General features: G+C 41.7%; 1 protein-coding gene across 1 annotated transcript; it reads left to right on the forward strand.

Annotated features, from left to right (window-relative positions):
• Window positions 1–6,079: 6,079 nt before the first annotated feature.
• Window positions 6,080–8,332, forward strand: LOC148802330 (uncharacterized). The gene is made up of 6 exons (XM_088897871.1): window positions 6,080–6,232; window positions 6,332–6,675; window positions 6,972–7,056; window positions 7,121–7,385; window positions 7,461–7,573; window positions 7,970–8,332. The coding sequence occupies exons 1-6, from the start codon at window positions 6,080–6,082 to the stop codon at window positions 8,330–8,332; spliced, it is 1,323 nt and encodes a 440-aa protein (XP_088753997.1).
• The last annotated feature ends 18,309 nt before the right edge of the window (window positions 8,333–26,641 follow it).

Raw genomic sequence — 26,641 nt, forward strand, 5'->3', positions numbered from 1 at the left:
TAATCAAGTAAAATTCTACTTCATCTTTGGTAGCAGATTTAATTTGATACAATTGAGGCTTAAAAAGTTAAGATGGTTGCATACTAATTGCATAATTAGTATTCTCAATGAATTTGTTATCATTAAAACACAAAGTAAATAAATTGTGCATTACTTATTGTCATATCAATGCATAAGGAGGTTAAAGTTTGCTTAAAAAGGTTGTTGGAAGTTTTAGGGCCCGTTTGGTTTATGGGAATAGGGGTCTTTTATTGGAATTAGAATGGCCCAACTGTTTGGCTGGCACATTCAGAACCCCATTCCCATTCCTAGTGGAATGGCATTCCCCCATTTAAGTGAATGGCCATTCTTTCTCCTCCCTTGGAAATGATATCCCATTTTAGCTTATTCCAAATTCAATTCCGATTCCTGTTTGAACCAAACAGGTTATGAGAATAGACTAAAAACCTATTCCAATTCCAATTCTAGTTCTTGTTCTAACTAACCAAACAGACCCTTAATATTTATGACAAAAGTAAGAAGAGGTTTAAGAATTTATATTTACTAGTAAGTGTGCCCGTGCTTTGCACATGGCAATTTTTTATGATGATAATAGTACTTTATATTTTTTTTACATTTTTTTTTAATTTCTACTAACTAGATTTAGATTTGGTTCCTTTAGTTATTATTTCATGTCATATATTTATAATTAATTTTTCTATTTGTAAATTTTGTTCCCTTTGAATGGGAGGAAAATTTAGATTTACAATGGTGTATGTGAAGGTGAGGGTACGTTTCTTTTTTATTGGGTGAATTTTAATGAGAGGATGAGGTGGCATCTATATGGCTTCTATGGTTCTACAATGACTATTACTGTTGGAGGACGATTTGTCCCGACCTACGAAACAGCAACATGGACACTGACTCAGCATAAGCGACAGCTCAGCATTGTGGCTCAGTACAACCAAGTAACGGGCCCGTAAGGCAGCTTGCTACATCGTAGCGTGCGAAAAGAGGAGCACGCCACAACGCGAGCTCCAGGTTCCCCGAGCTACCTCTAAAGGGATATTCCAAGGCAACTTTAGCTCGCGAGCTAAGAAAACCAGCTTGCCCGAGCTATCAAGCAGACAAGTCATCCCAAGGACCAATTTCTACTAAGGGTACTCTTGAAGTATTCCGAGCTCGCTGCAAAGTAGCTCGCGAATGGGCCGCACGAGTATTCCTCAGGAAGCTTCTATTTGATAGGCTGTACCGATCAAGCTGCGCCACGTCCCCTACTGATGGTGCAGTCCCTGTCCTTTCGACAGTCTGCACCCACGTCTCTCAGCAGGTGGAGGCGTGCCTGTCACTTTGGAGACGTGTCACTCACTCGGGCGAGGAGTACGTCACAACGGCCACTTGCGCAGCCCTGGCAGGTAACGGCTGTGGTAGGGGCCCAATGGCGGTTATGCCTGATCTGACCAGAACGCCCCTATAAAAGCCCTCAGGGTAGAAGAGAAACTTCTTCTTGAGACCTCTAATCTCTCAAATATAGTGATAAAGCGCGACCTACACTCTTAGCTACCAGCTCTTCTTTTCCTTCCTTTTTATGTTCTAACTTAAGCATCGGAGTATTCCCACCGGGTAAAATCCCCGGGAATCCTTCCTTTCCATCTTCTCAGGTGCCGTCCGTTGCCAACAAGGAGCCAGTCAGTAGCCAGCTAGGAGTGCCCGGATCGTGCAACATCAATTACAATATTAAATATTTTAATTATGGTATTTTGTCAAAGTACACATTTGTAAAATTCCAGAAAAACCAGACCTGTTGGCACTATAAATATATTTTAATAGGATAAATTTCTTAAACTACCCTTACTAATTAGCTAATTGATTAACTCTACCTTAATGTTTAACTATTGTCTTAGAGTAATCTTAAGTTTTATGACAATTGACTAATTACTCCCCTACCTTTAGGGTTTCATCACAATTTGCTCATGCCATACCATGTGATTATTATATTTTGAGAAAATGACAATAATACGAAAAATGGCACCATTGGTTGACTGGTGGTTTAAGAGAGCCACCAAGAAATGCCAAAGGTTGACTAAATGGCTATTATTGTTACAACTCATGTTTCTGATCCAACATTTAGGTCATCCAACTCAATCTTCGGCGTACGTATCATTTCGGTGCCTCAGTTGCCGACTCCGAGGAGTTGTCCAGAGGTTGTAGGCAGCTTAAGTTCTAGAAACTTCCATCTCTGATGTGGTTGGGCTCTGGTTTTTTCTCCTCTCTCTCTCTCTCTCTCCCTCCTTTAATCTCTTATTTTTTATTTTATTTTTCATTCATTGTTTTCATCTTCCTTCTTTTCCCTATGAAACTGTCGTTGTAACAGCAACAATTCGACCACTGAATCGCCACCACCTCTCTCTCCTCTCCGCCATCCTCTCTCATTCATTCCTTTTCAACCAACATCTGACCATGTAAACAGACAGGCCGAGACTGTCCTCTTTGTTTTTCTTTTCGTCTTCTTCATTTAACCTCATATACATACGGTCACCACTGAAACTCCACCAGCTACTTTCCCCTCTCTATTTCTCCCTCATCTCACTCACTCCTTGCCATCATTCCTCCCCTCCTCGTCACCCTCCTATCATTCTTTCTCCTCTCTCTGATTCTCCCTCACCAGTCCACGATGCCCCTATTTCAGTTTTCTCTCCCACCGACGCACCACCCACTGCAATTTACGGTGGTGATTATAGTTTTCATGCCAACGTCGGCGGTGATGAAGCAACAACATTCCCCTGGTTTTGGTTTTAGATATGATCTAACTGTTTGCTCTGCATTCCAAATTTCCACGAAGATAGAGGAGTGCATATGTTCTTTGTTATCCGCTCGTAATCTAGAGATTTCATCTTTTCTTTGACGTTGTTATTCGAGCAATTATCATTGGCCAGATGCAATCAATGTTTCAATCTACAACTTGGATTTTCCTTGACCTCTTGTGTTAGAGGTACCGATATATCCATTAGAACTTTAATTTTGGTAAACTACCCCCTCTTGTTGACTTCCTCTTGGTTTGGGCGATAGGCATACACTGTCTAACAACTCCCACTTGCACTTAGGTCCAATCTGGTATAAGCCGGAGTTCCAGACTTTCCACACGTTTATCAAACACTTCCTATGTTAGTGGCTTAGTCAATGGGTCTGCTACATTTTCCACTGATGCTACCTTCTGAATTAGGACGTCCCCTCTTCCAACTATCTCCCGCAGTACATGGTACTTCCTCTCGATGTGCTTCGACTTCGAGTGAGCTCGTGGCTCCTTAGCCTGAGCAATGGCTCTAGTGTTGTCACACAACAATGGAATGGGTGATGTGCTAGATGGAACTACTCCTAATTCGTGAATGAACTTCTTCATCCATACAGCTTCTTTGGCAGCTTCACTTGTAATAATGTATTCGGCTTCGGTTGTGGAATCCGCCGTAGACCCCTATTTGCTACTTTTCTCACAAACAACACACGATCCTATCATGAAAACATAACCAGATGTAGACTTTCTATCATCTGGATCTGACTGGAAGTCAGCATCAGTATAGCCCTAGATCTGTAGTGAACTACCATCGAATACCAGACAAAACTCTTTTGTCCTTCGAAGGTATTTTATTATGTTTTTCACAGCAGTCCAATGTTCTTGCCCTGTGTTTAACTAGAATCTACTTACCACACTCACTGCCTGAGAGATGTCAGGACGAATGCACAACATGGCATACAAGATGCTCCCTACTACTGAGGCATAGGGAATGTCCTTCATGCCGTCAATCTCTTCGGGAGTCTTGGGAGACATACCCTTGGAGAAAGTGACTCCATGCATGAAAGGAACATTTCCTTTCTTGGTGTTCTCCATGCTGTATCTCTTGACTATCTTGTCAATGTAAGCAGATTGAGATAATCCTATTATCCTCTTCGATCTATCTCTATAGAGCCGAAGACCCAGTATGTAGGAGGCTTCTCCAAGATCTTTCATGGAGAATTGTTGTGGAAGCCATACTTTCACCATAGTTAACATTCCTATATCATTCCTAATGAGTAGAATGTCATCTACATACAGAACCAGGAACGTAACCTTATCTCCACTAGATTTCCTATAAACACAGGGCTCATCCAGATTTTGCTCAAAATCAAACTGTTTGATGGTAGAGTTAAACTGGATGTTGCAACTCCTAGAAGCTTGCTTAAGTTTATATATGGACCGATTTAATTCACATACCATGTGTTCCTGACCCACAGCTATGAAACCATGCGGTTTCTACATATAGATATCTTCACTAAGATCTCCATTCAGGAACACAATTTTGACATCCATTTGCCAAATCTCGTAATCATGGTACACTGCTACAGATAGCAGGATCCTAATGGATTTAAGCATGGCCACTGGTGAAAAGGTTTCCTCATAATTGATTCCTTCTTTCTGAGTGTACCCTTTCGCCACAAGACAAGCCTTGTAGGTCTCAACCTTACCATCAGGGCCCTTCTTCCTCTTATAGATCCATTTGCAACCAACTGCTTTTACCCCAGAGGGCGGATCTACCAGAGTCCACACTCCATTGGTCTCCATTGAGTCCATCTCAGCTCTCATGGCATCTACCCACTTCAAGGAATCTATGTCCAACATAGCATCCGTATAAGTCACGGGATCCTCCTCACTGGTCGTGGCTTCCACCAAGTAACTTTCTTGGTCATAGCTGAAACGAACTGGAAGCCTGGAAACCCGGGTAGATCTTCTAGGTTGGTCATTAACTGGATCTTGTGGGACATCTCCCACTACCCCTGAGCTCTCCTCATCAAGAACAACTTCTTGACGATGATTGTTCAGGATGTAATCATCTTCCAAGAAATGGGCATTTCGACTATAGAACACCTTCTATTCTCCTGGGTCATAGAATAAGTAACACACAAAGCCTTTGGGGTAGCCTATGAATAGGCAACGATTGGTCTTGGATTCCAATTTGTCTACACTTGTTCTTTTAACATGTGTCAGATAACCCCAAATCTTTAAGTGTCTTACACTTGGTTTCTTACCGGTCCAAAGCTCATAGGGAGTCTTCGGAACTGATTTGGTTGAACCCGGTTCAGCACGTATATTGCAGTCTCTAATGCGTAACCCCAAAATGATGTGGGTAATTTTGAGTGTACGAGAAGTGATCGGACCATATCTAATAAAGTCCAGTTCCTCCTTTCTGACACCCCGTTTAGTTATGGTGTAGCAGGAGGAGCTAGTTGTGATACTATCCCATTCTCCTTTAAGTAGTCCCTGAATTCGTTAAAGAGATACTCACCACCTCGATCCGATCGAAGGGTCTTAATTTCTCTCCCTAACTGTTTCTCGACCTCTTGTCTGAACTCTTTGAACTTTTCAAAGGATTCAGACCGCCAATGCCAGAAAGCAAGGCCTTCAACCAAAGAGCCACCCACCCTTGAGCTAAAGCAACTCCCACCGCATTTAGAGTATGCTTTCTTAGAGGCACCGTCAGCCCTACCGGTAATCATATCACCAACCTTGACTCAATTGCAAAAAGAAAAATAGTTGCGGGTGTTACGGGAACACAAGACAACTTTGGCTTGGAAGGTAGCAAACATCAAGGGCATCAACCCATCTATATGTACGCACAAAATTTTGATGGAAGATGGAAGCAAGCCATCGGTTCAGCCCCAATGATGCCTGAACCCGAATATGAAAGAGGTGGTGAAGGAAGAAGTCATCAAGCTGCTAGATGTTGGTATCATTTATCCGATCTCTGACAGCTCATGGGTGAGCCCCGTGCAAGTAGTGCCAAAGAAAGGTGGCATGACCGTAGTACCGAATGCAAGGAATGAACTCATACCGACTAGGACCATTACCGGGTGGCGAGTGTGCATTGATTACAAAAAATTGAATGAACCCACACACAAGGATCATTTCCCTCTCCCCTTCATCGACCAAATGCTAGAGAGGCTGGCCTGACATGAGTATTGTTGTTTCTTGGATGGGTATTCAGGTTATAATCAGATTCCGATTTCACCGAAAGATCAGTAGAAGACCACCTTCACTTGCCCCTATGGTACCTTTGCCTATAGGAGGATGCCATTCAGGTTATGCAATGCTCCAGCAACTTTTCAGAGTTGTATGATGACAATATTTTCTGATATGGTTGAAAATTTTATGGAGGTCTTCATGGACGATTTCTCAGTCTTTGGCTCTTCCTTTGATGCATGTTTGAATGACTTGGAGAAGGTACTAAAGCGGTGCACAGACACACATCTAGTGCTGAATTGGGAGAAGTACCATTTCATGGTGCAAGAAGGCATTGTGCTTGGACATAAGATTTCATAGAGAGGTATTGAGGTTGATAGAGCTAAAGTGGAGACAATTGAGAAGTTGCCACCACCAATATCTGTTCGATCTGTGAGAAGCTTCTTGGGACATGCCGGGTTCTACAAAAGATTCATCAAGGATTTCTCCAAGATAGCTAAGTCGTTGTCCAATCTGTTTCAAAAAGATGTGCCCTTCGAATTCACAAACGAATGCCTACAAGCGTTCAACATCCTGAAGGGCAAGCTGATCAATGCCCCAATCATTATAGCACCGGATTGGACACTTCATTTTGAGCTGATGTGTGATGCGAGTGATTCAACAGTGGGAGCTGTTCTAGGGCAAAGAATGAACAAACACTTTCAGTAGATCTATTATGCTAGTAGAACCTTGAATGGAGCTCAACAGAATTACACCACAATAGAAAATGAACTACTAGTGGTAATCTTTGCTTTTGATAAGTTTCATTCATATCTGATTTTGTCCAAGGTCATTGTGTATACAGATCACTCGGCATTAAGACACCTACTCGCAAAGAAGGATGCAAAACCAAGGCTAATTAGGTGGATCCTATTGTTGTAAGAGTTTGATGTTGAGATCCGTGACAAGAAGGGTACCGAGAACCTAGTTGTTGATCATCTTTCCTGGTTAGATAATGCAGATTTAGAAGGGAAGACAATCAGCAGCATCTGACAGGAGTTTCCGGACGAGCAGCTCTACTCCATTCAGGTAGATGCATCACCTTGGTATGCTGATTTTGCAAATTATCTTGCTGGACATGTTATTCCTGCTAATCTTTCATACCAATAGAGGAAGAAATTCTTCTCTGATGTGAAACACTATATGTGGGAGGATCCCTTTCTGTACAAACTATGTGTAAATCAGATCATACGGAGGTGTGTCCTTGAGGAGGAGATGGAGTCGGTGCTCCAGTACTGCCATGATAGGGAAGCGGGAGGCCAATTCGGAGCCAATCGCACTGCAACCAAGGTTTTGCAATCAGGTTTCTATTGGCCAACCTTGTTCAAGGATGCTCACAGATATGTGTCTGCATGTGACCAATGCCAGAGGACAGGTAATATCTCCTGACAGAATGAAATGCCCCTCACCAATATTTTAATTTGTGAAATTTTTTATGTATGGGGTATAGACTTCATGGGGCCCTTCCCGAATTCTTTTGGTAATAAGTACATCCTAGTTGCTGTTGTTTATGTGTCCAAATGGGTAGAAGCCATGGCTTTACCCACAAATGACTCTAGGAGGGTATTACACTTCCTTAAAAAGTTATTCACCCAATTCGGCACACCTCGAGCTATAATTAGTGATAGGGGAACTCATTTCTGCAACACCCAATTTGAGTAGTTGGTGCAAAAATATGGTGTTACACATAAATTAGCAACCCTATATCACCCTCAAATCAGTGGCCAAGTCGAATTAGCTAATAGAGAACTCAAAAGAATTTTGGAGAAGATGGTAGACTCCTCTAGGAAGGACTGGGCAATCAAGCTAGATGATGCATTGTGGGCATATCGGACTGCATATAAAACACCCATCGGCATGTCCCCATATAGGTTAGTCTTTGGTAAAGCATGTTATTTACCGGTTGAGCTGGAACATAAGGCATATTGGGCACTGAAGTTATTAAATTTTGATTTATAGGCCACAGGACCAGAGAGACGACTGCAGCTGAATGAGATGGATGAATTCAGACTTTTAGCCTATGAAAATGCCAAGATCTACAAGGAGAGAACTAAACGATGGCATGATAAGAACTTGTTGAGACGTGATTTTCATGTGGGCCAACAAGTGTTATTGTATAATTCACGTCTCCGGTTGTTTCCGGGCAAGCTGAAATCAAGATGGTCTGGACCCTTCACCATCTCACAAATTTTCTCTCATGGAGCCGTAGAGGTCACTCACCCGACACAAGGCACATTTAAGGTCAATGGTCAGCGCCTCAAGCCATATATAGTAGGTGGCACATTGCCTACTCCATCCACTGTATACCTAGACGATCGTTGATCCTACTAGGAGGTCGAGCTACAGACAGAAAACAAGTGCTTATTGGGAGGCAACCCAATGCTGATAAGTAGTTTTTTTTTTCTTTTTCTTCTTGCTAATTGTTCTTTGTCTACTTTTCTTTTTCGGTAGTATTCAGTTTTCTTGGTTTGGTAGATTGCTGCTCTCTTCGTGTTTATCAGTCTCTTCTCCTAGTTTCTTTTGGTTCTTAGCAGCTAGAGGTTACAAACGAATGAGGCATTCCAAAGTTCATAATGCTCTTCAAGGAATTCCTCTAAACCCCTTTTATTACTTGATAATGCTCTTCAGAGAAATACCTTAATTGCTGAATTCATCTTCACATTCTATCACCAGGAACATTGAGGGCAATGTTCATGTTAAGTGTGGGGGAGTTAGGATGTAGCTATACACCTCAATCACCCCAATACATACATGCATTGATAGGCCGAATAAACTGAAAATTCCCTCAAGATTCTTGCTGTTTATGAGGTGAATTCCAAGAGGGAATACGACGAGTTGAAGGAAATCACTATAAGTGTTAGAATTCATTCTTGTGCATGATCCAAATTTATGACAATGCATGAGGTTAAGGAAGTCGAATAGGACTTTCATCATGACCAGCCCTAACTCTCTTCATGTGTATAATGCACTTGATTGAAATCTTAATGATCATTCGAGCTAGTAGTCCACATCTGAACTGTTGATGCACAAAGTTCAGCAATTGCAAAAGAAAAAAAAAGTGAACAGAAAAAAGGACAAAGTCCAAATGACTCCGTTGTCATGAACTGAATAGTAAAACTAGTTGTTTATGATATGAGTTCAGTCCCAACTCCGCTATTCCAAGCTGAATAGTAAAATTAGCAACTTGGAATATGAGTATTGTTATTTGCCTCTAGCCTATGACCAGTGTGAGATGGAGCATAAATGCACTCACACCAAAGAAAAAGAAAAAAAAAAAGAAAAGAAAAGAAGAAAGTGACCAGTGTGAGATGGAACATAAAATGCACTCACACCAAAAAAAGGGGAAAGAAAAGAATTCAGTGACGGCTGAGGTTTAAGGGAACAAAATATGGTTGAACATTCAATAAGGTGCATTGACAGGCTTGAGACCAAGCTCGAAGTAATGGTTAATATTGGTGGTCAAGAAGCTGCCATACATATTGAACGGAAGTGAATGTTGGAACATAAAGAATCTCATGTTCTTCCCTTCCTTTGCTCTTATGTATGTGGTAAGAATGGCTAATCATGGGAATGAATCAGAATATTTATGCAGGTTTCCTGACCACTTAATGCATTCTCATCCTAAAATTCATCCGGTAGATGGTAATAATCTGGGGGCTGATCAGTTTATGGGTGATATCTTTGCTTGAGGACAAGCAAAAGCTTAAGTGTGGGGGAGTTTGATGTGTGCGCAGGCTACACATCATTTCTATTGTTTTATACAAGGTTTTGATGATAATTTTCAGGATTTCTTACCCTAATTAAGAATGATTTCAGGAAATCAATAGTGTAGAACAACTTAGAGGGAAGATAGCATAAAGACATGCTGAGAGGGCGAATAGGGAAACAATTCAGCCCATCTAGAAGAAAGGCCCAGCTGAGAAACACCAAGGAGACCACTTGCAGCCCATAAAGAAGCAAAGCCCAATGCTACACTCTTTGGGGGGACACCAAGGAGAGAGCCCAGGCGAAACCTTCCAAGGGAAACCTTTTAGGCGACCAAAGTGGGCGACCCAAGTGCAACCGAAGTTGCAGCCCAAGGGGAAGCTCCTAAAGGCGGCTACCTTTTAGAAGAGAGAGGGCTGAAGAGAAGATTATAAAAGGGGAAGAAAAAGGGGAGAAAAGGGGTTCAAACCCCCAAAAGGAGAATTGGAGAAGAGAGGCACGAGAGAAGAAAGAAGAGAAGAACTAGAGGAAGGAGGTTGCTGAATGTGAATTGGAGAAGAAGCACATCAAGGAGATCGAAGATTGAAGTAAGAACTCTAGGTTGCCTTCTTCTTTGGTTTTGCGCAATTGGTAACCGAATTTAGCTAGGGTTTCATGGAATTTTGTCAGTTAATCTTTCTTTCTTGCTAGAATTTGAACCATGTTTGATGATGATTCAAATCTGTAATTAATTCTCTTAGGTTATTCGATTGATTGGGTTCATTCTTGGTGTTTCTTGATTAGGGTTTTAATTGCTAGAATAATCTTGGCTGAATTGTTCTTAGTTCTTGGATTGCTTGAATTGCTTGAGAAAGAATTTAGGTAATCAGATCTGCTAACCAAGAAACCGAATCTAATGCATCTTAGAGATAATTTGTATGGTTTGGTTGGTGATCATTCAGATCTGAATTGGTGCCCTTCGACTTTCTTGTTCTTAATGCGTCCTTGGGGATTAAATTCTTGATAGAGATATAAGAATTATCACTTATAGATAGGGTGAGTTGTGCTCGAGAGAGGCTGCTCATGCCATTAGGGTTTCACCAAACCATGGTTGAATTCCAATTCAATTGAATAACTTAGTGGTTTAATTGCTGGACCGAATCTACTAGTGTTCACATACAACTCTTCTTCTCATTGCATGAAGGTGGTTTGATCCGAACTGATTAGGATAACTTGCTAGTTAGGAATTAGGATTTTGATTTGTTTAATAATTTAGTTTATCAGATAACAAATGGCTGATTCATTACTAGTATTTGTTGGATAAATCCTTTTTTTGATCAATGTTGTTGGATAAATCCTCGTGAGAACGATACTCTACTCATCATTGTATTACTTGATCGGCTAGTGCACTTTCTAGTGTAAGCAATACGCATCAGTATGCAAAGAATTTGTTATTTCTTTCAATACTAATCATATTACTAAAGAGAACAGAATATCCATCCGCACATAGTTTTGAAACAAAAATAAGATTTCTTCTCAAATTAGGTACATAAAGACAATCTTTAAGTACAATAATTCATTCTCTGAAAATTAACTCTACAGATCCTATGGCTGTAGCTGTGACACTTGCAGAAGTCCCCAAGTAAAGAGTCACCTCTCCGTCACTCAATCTTCTGCTTGTCCTGAACCCCTACAGTGAGTTACATGCATGAGTTGAAGCCCTGAAGTCAATACACCAGGAAGCAGAATTTACCAACAAATTGGTTTCTATGACAAAGGATTCGAAATTACCTTGTTTCTTGGTATCCAGGTACTGAGGATAGTTCCTCTTCCAGTGGTCGGCTTGCTTGCAGAAGTGACAAGCATCTGATGCCTTGCCCTATCTCTGCCTTTTGGACTTGGTAGCTTTCTTCTGAGGCTTTTTCTTTGCCTTCCTCTTCTTCTTGCCCGATTTGCCGGCTTTAACAAACATGACAATGGGTCCATCCTTCTTTATCAGTTCTTCGGCCCTCTGCAACATATTGCTGAGTTCCTGGATGCTAACATTTAGCTTATTCATGTTGTAGTTCATGATGAACTGATTGAAGGAAGGAAGCAAAGAATTTAGGATGGCATCAACCTTGGTGACATGATCAAGCCCGGATCCAAGAGCCTCAAGTTCATTGATGTATCCCATCATCTTGATACAATGGTCATGAACTTGTTGGTTCTTGGACATTTATGCGGTCATGAACTGTTTCAAGACCTTCTAATAAGTAGAACAATTCTACTCCTCATACATCCTCATCGGACTGTCCAAGATATCCTTGGACATTTCTATCTGATCGAACTGTTATTGTATCGGATTGTCTAAGGATGATATGATGTAGCAGCGGACAAGGGAATTTCTCTCTTCCCACTCTTGATAGTCCCTCCTACGGGCCTCAGAAGCTCTATCACCCAGACGATCTGGAGTAGGGTTTTTAACTACTTTGTCCAATATTTTGGATGTTAGAACCAGCATAAGGTTATGATACCAATCAGCGTAGTTTGGGCCCTTAAGTTTTTGTTGTCGTATAACAATTTTGTAAATTGTTCGTTTGCCATTTCTGATAAAGGGCAAAGCAAATATTAGTCCACAACCTTATTTGATTTATGTTATCTACATAGATATGGCTTTTAATCTATGTTCCATTTCCATTTATTCATCTCCGAGATTTCCTTCCTATCTCAGTGACAAAGACTACGAATTATGTCTATGGAAATGTGGAAAATCACATAGGGTGCATGGAGCCAACTGTTTCAGCTACATAACCCCACCACCTTTCTGTGAATGATCATATCCACTCATCTTATGAGCTTCCCCTTTGGCCTCTGTTAGACAAAGTTCATTGCCATTTTAGGTTATACCTTTTTGTCTAGTGAGTGCTCACCCATCATATTCGTGAACGCCAAGGTACCATGAGAGAGTCTTCCATTTTAGGATAGACCCCTCCCACATCAGTTTATGACGCCCTTATCATCTTATGAAACAATCCAATAGATCCAATAGCAAATGGATAGCCCAATTTTATGGTGTGTTTCTTCATTACTAAAGGGCCCATCTTCATGCTAATGATGGAAGGCCTTTAAAGAGTTCATCATATGAATCTCCCTATCACATGCACTCATATTTCAGTGGAGAGAACGAAATATTATGCCCTAGTTTAATTTAGGTCAAACCAAAGTGGCTCCCACTGACTTTCATAAAGCCAGATTTAGATGGGCCCTAAACGGCTAGGGTTCCGCACGGTTCCTCTTGGGGAGGAAGCTGGTGTGGAGCCCACCACGAAGGGAGATCATCCAATGATCTTAAAGACACCATGGAAATGATGTACATTCAGCCATGGTGTGCGCAAGAGCCACTATCGTTTCAGCATGGGCCATGCACTTATGGCCCAGGAACGTTGCACATCACACATCCATACATCACATGCAGGAACAACATAATTGATCCAATCAATTAATAATTGTAAAACCTATAACTAAAGCCCATAATTATCCATAATATTACTAATTAATATTATCTAGGTATATGGGCTGAATTGCAAAGAGCAGTTCGGCCCATATAGCTTTTATGCTGAAAACGGGCTAAAGCAATTTTAACACATTAAAACTAGGTTTTACAGGTATGGGCTGAATTGCATCTTCCAATTAACCATCAACTCCTGGACCCATATATGAAAAATTAGGGCTGAGAACAGCCCCCGTCGAACCACAGATTCGGTCCAACCAGTTTGGTCCAATTTGGTTTGATTGGGTCTAGGGTTTGATTTTTAATTCAAGATTTAATTCAAGAACATGATCTAAAATTAAATTACTGATACAAGACATTCAAGAATCAGTAGGAGGGTTGTTCGTAGGACTGCTACCCTGCAAAACAAAAGTTAGATCGCAGCATGCAGTTTCCAAAACTGGAAATCGCAGATGGTCAAACCCTAATCTACAAAATTCTCCTCCTTGCACTTTCTGCTTCAATGTTGAATGAAATATAATAGAAAACCTAATTTATATTAATATTACATCAAAATTAAATTCCTATACATTCTATCTAAAAAATAAATAAATAAATATTTACAGACCAAGAATGTAGAAGAACAAAAATGCAGACTTCTTGCGCCATTAAAGATTTCGATCTTCACCGTATGAACAAACCAAAAATCAAGAAAAATATGCAGAACAATTCTAAATATAATTCAGATTCATAAATATTTAATTTCAAATCAATCGCCCAAAATCTGGGAACCGATTTCCTAGAAAAATGCTAATCTGCGCAAATCGGGTAGAACGCCTTCTTCCCATTTGCGTAGTGCCAGATCTGGTTAATTTTGGTTCAAGATTTGAACCTGGCTCTGATACCACTGAAGGGATGAGAGATCCATCATATGGATGACCGAACCCTACAGGTAGGTTGGGCGAAATTTCAAAAATTTCTCTCTCTTCCATGTGGGAATCACATTCCCTATTTTAGAAAACTGCATTTTCAATGATCAATCCTAAAACCAAATCGGACCAGATCTGAAACCAAAAGGGAGTGGAGGGTTATACCAGATACGAAGTAACAAAAACCTCCAAAGAAGGTGTTCACGCCCAAGGAAAAATCCAAAGACTGCTTCCGCCGAAGATGACACGGAATAGGATGAAGTAGAATCAACAGCATAGCTCTTCAACAAGAACCTGATTCTTCAGCAAGAATCTGATGGAGGGCTAGTGAGCATGACTTCTGATTACCTTTTCTGTAAAAAGGTAATATCAAGAATGCTTCTTGACCGCTCCCACAGGTGGAGATCGAACTAGTATGGCGGCAAGAGCAGGAAAGAGCAGAAGACAAGAGCAGTCGAAATGCAGGTTCTTCTCTCTTTCTAATCTCTGAACTGAGAATTGTATGTTGGAGGTTCTCCATGCTCCTCTATTTATAGCCTTTAAAGAGAGCATCTCCTAATCCCATTATGAGTTTCCTAATCCAAATCTTGTATTTGGATCTACACTCTCTTTAAGAGATAAGGATAATCCCTTATCTTATCTACAGATAAAGATCAACCCTCCTAATCTAATTAGGAGTTTCTTGATCCAAATCTTTATTTGGATCTGGACTCTTTGAGTGGATAGGGACAATCCCTTATCTTATCTGCTGATCTAAATCCCAGAACAGCCCCCATTTAATTAATCTCATTAAGCCAGTTCGAATTGGGCTTTAGGCCCATTAAGTCCATCTGCTCACTTACCCTCCAAACTGCTGCCCAGTTGGACATCCTTGTATGGCGTGGGACCCAAACATTGATCTACATATCAGCCACATAGGTTCAGCCCAGCCTCTGTTATAAGGCCTGACCGAATTCACTATAGGAGACAGTGAACCCCTGAGTCCATCACCATGGGCTCTTAATGGGCCCAACATTTACACTAAATGGTCTATGTGTCAAGCCACCTTATAAAAACCCAAGGACTGTGAGCAGATGCAAGATTAGCCCATCAGGTATTACCCTCAATGGTCTTACACTTAACCTCTCAGCCCATAATGATCAAACACTGCCCGACAAGAGAAGACCTCTCCCTCGGCTGCAAGGTACAATGTTGCACTCTCTACTCACATGGATCCCGGGAATTAAAACATTTTTGCAAACATTTCGAAACCATAATATATATAGGTATATCTCTATATAAATATATTTTGCAAAACAAATTTCAACGGTTGAAAACAACTGCCAGCAGTTTTGGTTTCCATCAGAGAGAGTGCATCCCCGATCATTCACTTTGTCCGAAAAAGGGGTTGATCCTATCACTATGATCACCCACTCAGATGAATTCTCGGACAGTCCCAACATACCCAGATTTTGACCCCCTCTAAGGATCTCATTGATTGGCATATCAAAGACAGCCCAATCCAACACCTACTGAAGTATCATAATCGAGTCTAGGGGTCAAGTGTAACATTCCAATTTTGCCCATCTATCTCCAAGGTCTAGGGCAATACTGGAATTCTGATCCGGTTCAGGGTTTCAAGAAACCAACATTGCATGTACCTCAGGTCTTACACTGGCAATTGAGACAAGCCACCCTAACCAACTTGGCGGAACATCAGTGTTAGCCTTAGCAGGATAAATCTCCCTAGATTTAATCAACGGCTGTGAAGATTCTAAACTAATATGAGTCTCATGTGTGTCCAGTTTAAGGGTATTACACAGAAACACACAATGATAACATGAATCAAATATGTAATTTATTCATTTACATTAAATGTCATAATGTACATCATTCCAATTGGAGCTAAGGGCGTACACTATCTAACAAGGTCTTGCTGGATCAGGTCATTGCGGACCAGAAGGAGAGAGGCGAGCTGCAGGCTAATGTCGACGCGTTGTAGTCTCAGATGCGTAGGATCCAACTCAGTGCCAAGGAAGACTGCCTGCAATTCATCAAGCTAAGCGGGAAAATGTAGCGTAAGCTAGACGAGGCCCAATAAACCATTGCAGTCCAGGAGCGCCAACTAGAAGAGAGGCAGACCAAGTATACTGAGGACATCCACCGAGCTGAGGTGGCATCCGTTGATCGTTTCTGTAGCTCTCCTGAGTACGCCCAGGAGAAAGTTGAGTATTCAATCCCCACGATGCAAGTCAATGGGGAGCCCTTAACTCCTGATGAGGGTGAAGAAGTAGATAGCAAGGAGGGCGACGACGTCGATGATGAGCTACAGGGCAGTGATGAGGATTAGGTGGGCCTGATTGGTTTCTTTTTCTTTTGGTGTTTCCGAGAGCTTGCGAGCTCATGTAAGTTTATATCTCTTGGGCCTGTGTGTTCTGAATGTCCAAACTTTCTGAACTTCAGTTTTTTTTGCATACATGTACCTAGGCCCTTGGCCCCAATTACTTCATGAAACTTAGTTTTCTTGCATCTGATATCTTCTTTGAATGAAGCTTCTTTCTATTTATCTATCGCGCAAATCAATCAGATTGTCATTAGGTCGACTAGGTGCCTTAATGCGAAGGGGCTTTCTTTTGGTCGAGCTGTTGGGAGGTCGGCCTGGATACCTTAGCAAATTTTCACGAATTCGCAGTCGTAGCTTGGAACTTTTCTTCTATCCTTTCTTTAGGTCGAGTTGTTAAGAGGTCGGCCCAAATGCCTTAGCAAATTTTTACAAGTCTACGGTTGTAGCTCAGAACTCTTCTTTTCAGAGGTAGTATCTTCTTAGGTTGTCTATATTCCACGTACGGGGTACCACTTTCCCTTCCAGTGTTTCGAGCTCGTATGCATCTTCACCTATCACCCTGAAAACTCTGTAAGGGCCTTTCCAGTTCAGTCCTAGCTTTTCCACACCGGGCTCAGATACCATAACCTTCTTGAGTACTAAGTCGCCAACCTTGAATTGGTGTTTCTTAACTCGGGCCTTATAGAATGTAGGCGAAGTCTCTAACTTCTTCTATCAGGTCAAAGTTAGTCTGTAGATCTTTCTCGTTAGTCTCTTTGTTGAACATTTTGGACCATAAGGTCGGCACTTCTATCTCTGTCGGTATCATGACTTCGGTGCCATATGTCAAGTTATTGGGCATTTCACCTATCACCATCTTAATGGTCATCCGATAGGCCCATAACACACTGGGTAGCTCGTCCACCCATAAACCTTTAGCTCAGGAAAGCCAAGCTTTGAGGCCATGGAGGATTTCCCGGTTTGTTACCTCAGCCTGATCGTTACCCTATGGATGAGCGACTGAGGTGAAATTTTGTTTTATCCCCATTTCTGCACACCAATTCTGGAATTTGATATCTTCGAACTGCTTGCCGTTGTCTAAGTTCAAAACCCTAGGTAGTCCGAATCTACATATGATGCTTCTCCAAAAGAAATTTTGCATGTGCCAAGTTGTAATGATCACTAGTGGCACGACTTCTACCCACTTCGTGAAGTAATCGAATGCTACCACCAAGAATCTTTTTTGTCCAGTTGCTGGTGAAAAGGGGCCCAGTATGTCGATGAACGACCTTCTATATAGCTGCTTTCCTACGATCACGTAGCGAGCTACTTGTCATTCTATCTTCCATGTTGTGTTATGTTCCTTCAGCAATGTTCCATGGTGCAAATAATCAATGAGTGAGTCTATCCAGCTCGGCTCTATTGTCATCACTTGGACAACTTCTTCCACCGTCCTTTCTATAGATGGGTGTGGTAAGTTTTCTATGTAGACCATCCTTTTCATTGAGTCGATTGCACTAGCCAATGTGAACGTCAGAAAATACCTCCGCCGACTGTTCACTTTAGGGCTGAAGTTATGGAGTCACCACCTATTAGAATGCGTAACTGGGAGCGATGGGCCTCCCGGATTTAAATTTTACAAATCATTTAGAATTAGCAATGACTCCATACCAATCAGCCAGGACAAGGCCAATCTGGGCAAGTTGAGAGAGAGAGAGGAAAGAGGTTACGCACTCCTCTCTCTTGTCAGTGTGAGTGCTGATTTCTTTATCTTCCTTTGGATTTGATGTAAGAAGTCAGGTTCTTAGTTATTTAAGAGGATTTGTGAGCTTCTCTCTTCCCCTCCAAACTAACCCTCTTTTGGATGTAGGGGTCTAAGCAAAAGGATGAATTCTTACCCCTTTTATATTAGACCCCCACCTTCGAACTCAGCTGGTTGGTTCACAGGGCGAAGAGAAACACTTCAAATCCTCTCGGATGCTGAGGAAGGTTCTCACATTCAACTCGAACTTTACACAAACAACAAACTAGCACAAGTATTAACAAAGAAATGCTTCGTATAAAGTTAAAGGAGATGAGGTAAAATGTTTTACCTCTTGTAACTTGAAGACTGACGATGCTACTGAACTCGTATGCAGAGGTTTAGCATAGGGTTGGGCTTTTGGTGCTGTAGAAACCCTAGCTCGGGGGTGGCAAGGGAGGTGGATTGAGGGCTCTAGTAGCGGCATTGAAATCCGACGGAGATGGTAGGGTATGGCTGATGTATTCGATATCTAGGGTAAAGGACAAAAATCCTCACGGTTTCTCTCTTTCTTCTTGATTTCCCTATTTCTTCCGCTCTTCCTCTCCCTCCCTCTTTCTTCTTGATTTCCCTTTCTCTTCTACGCTCTTTTCTCTCTCTCTTTTCCTAGAGAAAACAGGAGAGTTCTTTCACCCTTTAAGCTCTCTCTCTTGAAACTCTCTACTCTCGTGTCTTTCTTTCTTTCGGTTCCTCTCTCTTTTCTTAGAAAAAAATGGGGGAGTTCCTTCACCCTTGAATCTCTCTCTCGAAACTCTCTCATGCCTTATCAAAAGAACGAGAGAGAGTCCCCCCTCTTCTTCAACTCGAGGGTCCCTTTACTTAACCACCATTCTTCCCCTCAAACCCCTTACCTCCCTCTCTTTCTCAGTTCTCTCTCTCTCTCTCTAGTGCTCTCAGCTCTCCCTCTATCGTTTTTTCCTCTCTGGTACTCTCAGCTCTCATTTTCTCTCTATCGTTTTTCTCTCTATTTTCTTCTCTCACTCGAGCCCTCTCGCAAACTTCTCTCACTCGAGCTCCTTTCCCCCTTCTCCCTCATTTTATTCCTCTCCCTCGAGCTCTTCTTATAATGAAAAGAATGTGAGGCTAAGAAAACTTTTAGAAAAAAGAGGGACTGATTTGGTAAGTTATGTTTTGGAGAGGGGTGATACAAGCTAGAGGGGTGTTTAGCTGATTCGGGTTTGAAAGGGGATTTTGGTAATTTGAGGTCTGAAGGGTATTTTAGGAATTTGGGTGGAGAATATGTCTTAAAAATTTTTGGGTGAAGGGCAATTTAGTAATTTGGGATTTAAAAGGGAAATTGGGTAAATTAGTTATCATAAGGGTGGTTAAGGGAAATCTTGGTATAAAGGGTATTTGGGTAATTTGATGAATGAATGACATTTTGGGGATTTTTGGTAATTTTGGAAGGAGGGATATTTTGGGAATTTGGGTAAAGGGGATTTTGGGATTTTGAAATAAAGGGTATTTTGGGAATTTGAACGAGGGTAATTCTGGTGTTCGGTGCAAGAGATAGTTTGGGAATTTGGTCAGGGGTAATTTAGGAATTTGGTGTGAGGGGTAATTTAGAAATTTGGCCAGGGGTATTCTGGTGATTTTGAGGACATGGATCAAACCGAGTCTAAGAGGGTCAAACTGGGCCTTCTGGTTCAATGGCGAGTATTTTTGGGCCATCAAATGGAGGGTTGAAATGGGTTTGACTGCAGAGTGGGATTGTGCATATGCGAGCCAATGAGATTAGCTGAAATGGAATCTTCTTAGATGGAAGGGCAAATGGAGGTATTTTTGGCTAAATTGATAGGGTGGGGTTTTTGGACATTCTGAGTTGATTAGGGGAGTCAGATTGGGCTAAATGTTCATGGATCAGGAAGATCTGACAAGGGCTTGATTTGATTAATCTAAGGACTCAAAACGGAATCTTTGTGTAATCGAGGGGAAATGAAGGTATTTTGGGTTGAGATTTCACAGGTGGGTATTTGCGGGCAATTGGGTTTGATGGTTGTGTCTGGTCCAATGGTTAAGGAGTAAGTGGAGGTTGATCGGGGCCATCGGATAGGTATCGGGTATGTTTAACGGTGGATCTGAGGGATTTCAATGTAAAAGTTGGGGTTTTTGGGTTTTTGGGTGTTTTGGAGGGATCAGAAAGGTTTGATTGGGTGTTTGGGGTGAATTGGAGGTTCAGGCAACGGGCTGAGCAAAAATCGGGTGCTGACAACTATCCCTTTTTGTTGTGAGGTAGGAAACTACGAAACAACAAAGACAAAAAAGAAGCACACAGAGATTTTTACAAAGGGCATGCTTGGAAGAGGGGCAGGACGATGAGGGAGGATTATAGTGAGGGAAGGCAAAGAAGAAGAGGAGTCCCCATGTAGCATCGTTTCATTATGTTCAAGCCATTTTATTTTTGGCAAAGTGACCACTCCTAGGTATCAAGAACCTTCGGAATCAGGGCACATTTACCATAAAATAAAACAATAAAAAACAAGTGATAATATGAAAACTACTCATTTTGATAAAAAGACCCCTCCTAGGTATCAGAAACCTTACAGAATCAGGGTACACTTGCTATAAAGGAAGGCAACAAAATCCCATCACAACATAACATCGAAAGCAATTCAATAGCAGAATACTTAAGCACAATCATAACATAAACACATATTCTTTAGAAAGCATTTTGAAATCCTTGGTAAAACATTTCGAAACTTGACAGAGGTCCTATGGTTGATATAGCGTAACTACTCTTTTGATAGGCGAGAGACACCTTTCCATGTAAGAGCAGTCTACGCTCGAAAACTTTGATGAAACACACGATAAATCCAATGATATTGCATAGTGTTGTGCTTTTAGGTGTGTGACAAATGTCAATACATGATTAATATGATATCCTGAACTATTATTTTCCTTTACGCTCCTTGGCGGATGATAGGTAATTTCAACAAAAACACCAAAGGTTCTCAGATTGCTAGAAATGTTGTCGTACGCCTAGAAATGAAGATGGACCCGTTGTCAACACTCTCGTTGCCAAAGTTTCTTCTCCTCTTTCTTCTTTTTTTCCTTTGATATGCTGTGTTGCAAAAATGTGTTAAGCCATGGCTCAAATATTAATGTGCTGAAAAATGGAAAACAACAAGATTTATGCTATGCGATAACGCAAAACAATATTAATCCCTTCGCCACAAGGGGCTTTGATTGTTAGACAGTTTTGTATGCCCCTAGCTTCAATCAATAATGATGTACTTTATGAATTTATTGTAAATGAATAAAAGTACATATTTGATTCATGTTCCCTTGGTATGTTTCTGTGTAATGCCCTTAAACTGGACACTTAATGAGATTCGTGTTAGTTTAGAATGTTCACAGCCAGTGGATCAGTCTGGGGAGACCTATCCTAACAAGGCTGACACTGTAGTGCCACCAAGTCGGTTGGGGTGGCCTGTCTCAGCTGCCAGGGTGAAACCCTAGGCACATACAGTGTAGGATTAATAGAACCTTTGAACCGGACCAGATTTCCAGTATTGCCCTGGACCTTGGAGATAGATGGGCAAAACTGGAAAGCAACACCTAATCCCTAGACTCGATTATGATACTACACTAGATGTCGGATTGGGCTGTCTTTGATGTACCAATCAGTGAGATCCTTAGCAAGGGTCAAAACCTGGGTATGTTGGGACAATCCGAGAATTCATCTGAGTGGGTGATCATAGTGAAAGGATCAGCCCCTTTGTCGGACAAAGGTAATGAATGGGGATGCACTCTCTCTAATGGAAACCAAGACTACCAGCAGCCGATTTCAACCGTTGAGATTTGTTTTTGCAAAGTATATTTTATATGAGATATAAAAGTATATATTATGGTTTCTAAAATGTTTGCAAAAGGTTTTAATTCCCGGGATCCATATAAGTAGAGAGAGCAACACTGTTCCTTGCAGCCGAGGGAGAGGTCCTCTCTTGTCGGGCAGTGTAGGATCATTATGGGCTGAGAGGTTAAGTGTAAGACCATTGAGGATAATACCTGATGGGCTAATCTTGCATCTGCCCATAGTCGCTGGGTGTTACAATGTGGCTTGGCCCAGGGACCACTTAGGGTAAGTGTTGGGCCCATAGAGCCCATAAGATGGGATTCAGGGGGTGCACTGTCCATAACAGGGTATTCGGCCAGGCCTTGTAACAAAGGCTGGGTTGAACCCATGTGGCTGATGTGTAGATCAATGTTTGGGTCCCACGCCAAATAAGGAAGCCCAACTGGGCAGCAGTTTGAAAGGCTAATTGAGTACATAACCTTAAATGGGCCTTAAAACCATTTCGAACTGGGCTGATTTGATCAGTCAAATAAAGGGGGCGAATTCTGAAGTGGATCAGCTGATGGGATTGGGCTTAGAGAGTCCAAGATCTAAATGTGATTTAGATCTGGAAACCTCCTAGTTAGATTAGGAGATGGCTGATCTGATCTGTAGATAAGATAAGGATTATCCCTTATCACTTAAAGGGACTTCTAACTCAAATATGATTTGGATTAGCAACTCCTAGTGAGATTAGGAGATTGTCTTTTTGTGCAAAATCTAAGAAGAAATTTGATTTCTGTCTCAAAACTATGTGCGGATGGATATTCTGTCTTTTTCAGTAATACGATTACTATTAAAAGAAACAATAAGTTCATCGCATATAGGGAACTGGAGAACGGTCTTTATGTTCTACATCCTTCTCTAGAAACAAACATAGCCGAAACTACGTCGGCTGAAAACCCCAAGAAAAGAGCACGTGATACAGTTAATCCCACGTGCCTGTGGCATTACCGACTTGGCCATATTGGTATTGACCGAATCACAAATACTGGTAAAGGATGGTCCTTTGGATTTTCTAACTATAGAAGATCTTCCCACTTGTAAGCCATGCCTTCAGAGTAAGATGACAAAGAGGCCATTTAACGGTAAGCCTGAAAGATGTACAGGCACGCTTAACCTTATACATACTGATGTATGTGGTCCCCTGAGTGTTAGGACCCGTAACCAACACGTGTATTTCATTACATTCACCTATGATTTTTCACGATATGGTTACGTATACCTAATGAGACACAAGTCTGAATCTTTTGAAAAGTTCAAAGAGTTCAATCAAGAGGTCGAGAAACAGTTAGGAAGAGAAATTAAGGCCCTACGATCAGATCGAAGTGGCGAGTATCTCTCTGACGAATTCAAGGACTACTTAAAGGACAATGGGATAGTATCACAGTTGGCTCCTCCTGCTACACCACAACTTAACGGTGTTTCAGAGAGGAGGAATAGGACCTTATTGGATATGGTCCGGTCACTTCTCACCCATTTAGAGTTGCCCACATCCTTTTGGGATACGCATTAGAGACTGCACTATACGTGCTGAACCGGGTTTCAACCAAATCGGTTCCTAAGACTTCTTATGAGCTTTGGACTGGAAAGAAACCAAGTGTACGACACTTGAAGATTTGGGGTTGTCCGGCTCACGTTAAAAGAACGAATCTGGACAAATTGGAATCCAAGATTAGCCGTTGCCTATTCGTAGGCTACCCAAAGGGCTCAATGGGCTACATATTCTATGATCCAAGTGAGCAGAAGGTGTTCTGCAGTTGGAATGCACTATTCTTGGAAAATGACTACATCCTGGACAATCTGCGTCAGGAAATTGTTCTTGATGAGGAGAGCTCAGATGCAGTGGGAGGTGTCCCACAAGTTCCAGGTAGTGACCAACCTAGAAGATCTACCCGGGTGTCCAGGCCACCGATCCGTTTTGGTTACGATCAGGATAGTTACCTGGTCGAAACCTTGATTAGTGAAGAGGATCCCGTAACATATATGGAAGCTATGTTGGACATAGACTACCTTAAATGGGTAGATGCCATGAGAGCAGAGATGGACTCAATGGAGACCAATGGAGTCTGGACTCTAGTGGATCCGCCCTCCGGGGTAAAAGCAATTGGTTGCAAATGGATCTACAAGAGGAAGAAGGGCCCTGATGGCAGGGTTGAGACCTACAAAGCTCGTCTGGTGGCAAAAGGATACACTCAGAAAGAAGGCATCGATTATGGTTTCTAAAATGTTTGCAAAAGGTTTTAATTCCCGGGATCCATATAAGTAGAGAGAGCAACACCGTTCCTTGCAGCCGAGGGAGAGGTCATTCTCTTGTCGGGCAGTGTATGATCATTATGGGCTGAGAGGTTAAGTGGAAGACCGTTGAGGATAATACCTGATGGGCTAATCTTGCATCTGCCCACAGTCCCTGGGTGTTACAAGGTGGCTTGGCCTAGGGACCACTTAGGGTAAGTGTTGGGCCAATAGAGCCCATAAGATGGGATTCAGGGGGTGCACTGTCCATAACAGTGTATTCGGCCAGGCCTTGTAACAAAGGCTGGGCTGAACCCATGTGGCTGATGTGTAGATCATTGTTTGGGTCCCACGCCATACAAGGAAGCCCAACTGGGCAGTAGTTTGGAAGGCTAATTGAGTACATAACCTTAAATGGGCCTTAAGCCCATTTCGAACTGGACTGATTTGATCAGTCAATTAAAGGGGGTGAATTCTGAAGTGGATCAGCTGATGAGATTGGGCTTAGAGCCTATCCACTTAGAGAGTCCAAGATCTAAATGTGATTTAGATCTGGAAACCTCCTAATTAGATTAGGAGATGGTTGATCTGATCTGCAGATAAGATAAGGATTATCCCTCATCACTTAAAGGGACATTTAATCCAAATATGATTTGGATTAGCAACTCCTAATCTGATTAGGAGCTGATCCCTTAAAGATTATGAAAGAAGAAAGGGGCGAAGATAGTTTTTTTTGTGTGATTGAGGTTCAATTCTCTTCATAGCAAAGAAATCACAGAAAGAGAGATTTCCTGCATACTGCGAATTCTCTCCTACCGCCTCCTTCCTGTCATTGCCATTCCCTTTAGTTCGATCTCCAATTCATGGGAGAAATCAAGATTTGATCTTGATTCCAATCTTTTTGGAAAAGATTGGTTGGAGCTGTACCCACAAGCCATCCAGTTGTTTCTTGCGAAGGGTCAAGTTCTTTTGGAAGAACGTTGTTGATTCTGCTCCATCCTTCACTGCGCCATCTTCAATGGGAGCAGATTTTGGATCCTTCCTTGGGCGTGAACACCTCCATTGGGAGATATTGATTCTCTGTATTAGGTATATCCTCCCTCTTACTTCTTTTGGTTCAGATCTGATTTGGTTCTTGATTCAAGATTGATCCTTGAAAATATGTTTTCTGAAATAAGGAATTCGATTCCCTACAAAGATGGGAGAAGTTTTTGAAATTCACCCTATTCCATTCCGCAAGATTTGGGCGTCCATGAGATGGATATCCCATCCCTTCATTGATGCCATGAGGACTTTAATGCCACAAGGGACTTTAGTGCCACGAGGGGCTTTAGATGCCGCGAGGGACTTTAGTGCCATGAAGGGCTTTAGATGCCGTAACTGACTTTAATACCACAAGGAACTTTGATGACGCAGGGGATTTTAATGCCATGAGGGACTTTACATGTCACAAGGGAATTTGGTGCCATGAAGGGCTTTGATGTTGTAACAGACTTTAATGCCACAAGGGACTTTGACGCCACGAGGGATTTTAATTCCACAAGGGACTTTAGTGCCATGAGGGGCTTTGGTGCCATGAATGGCTTTAGGTGTCGTGAGAGACTTTAATGCCACAAGGGACTTTGACGCTGTGAGGGACTTTGATACTGGTATGATTCAAATGAGATTCAAATAACTTCTATATGCATTAAGTCGCAAAATATTGATACTCCGCCGTAAGGACTTTAGTGCCATGGAGGGCTTTAGTGCTGTAACAGACTTGAATGCTACAAGGGACTTTGACGATGCAAAGGATTTTAATGCCGCAAGGGACTTTAGATGCCATGAGGGACTTTGGTGCCATGAAGGGCTTTAGATGCAGGGAGGGGCTTTGGTGCCATGAAGGGCTTTGATGTCGTAACGGACTTTAATGCCACAAGGGACTTTGATATTGATATAATTCAAATGACATTTTCATAATTTAAACAGATAAATTCCATTTAAGTCGCGAAACAATGATACTCTGTCGCGAGGAACTTTGATGCCATGAGGGGCTTTACTACCGTAACGGACTTTAATGCCACAAGGGACTTTGAAATAGATTTGACTCAAACGAAGGATTTATGATTGAAAATTGAAAATGTAATGATCTTAGTTGAAGAATTGATGATTTCTATATTTAAGACGCGTTATGTCGCGATGCAAATTAACAAAACATTGATATTCTGCCGCAAGGGACTTTGGTTCTATGAAGGGCTTTAATGCCGTAACGGACTTTAACGCCACAAGGGACTTTGACGCCGTGAGGGACTTTGAAACAAATTTGACTCAGATAAATGATTTTTGACTGAAACTTGATGAGATAATGATCTTTAACTAAAACAGTGATGATTT

Source organism: Nelumbo nucifera, chromosome 2 (genome assembly GCF_055504915.1).
Source record: "Nelumbo nucifera cultivar China Antique chromosome 2, China Antique-T2T, whole genome shotgun sequence".
Lineage (NCBI taxonomy): Eukaryota > Viridiplantae > Streptophyta > Magnoliopsida > Proteales > Nelumbonaceae > Nelumbo > Nelumbo nucifera.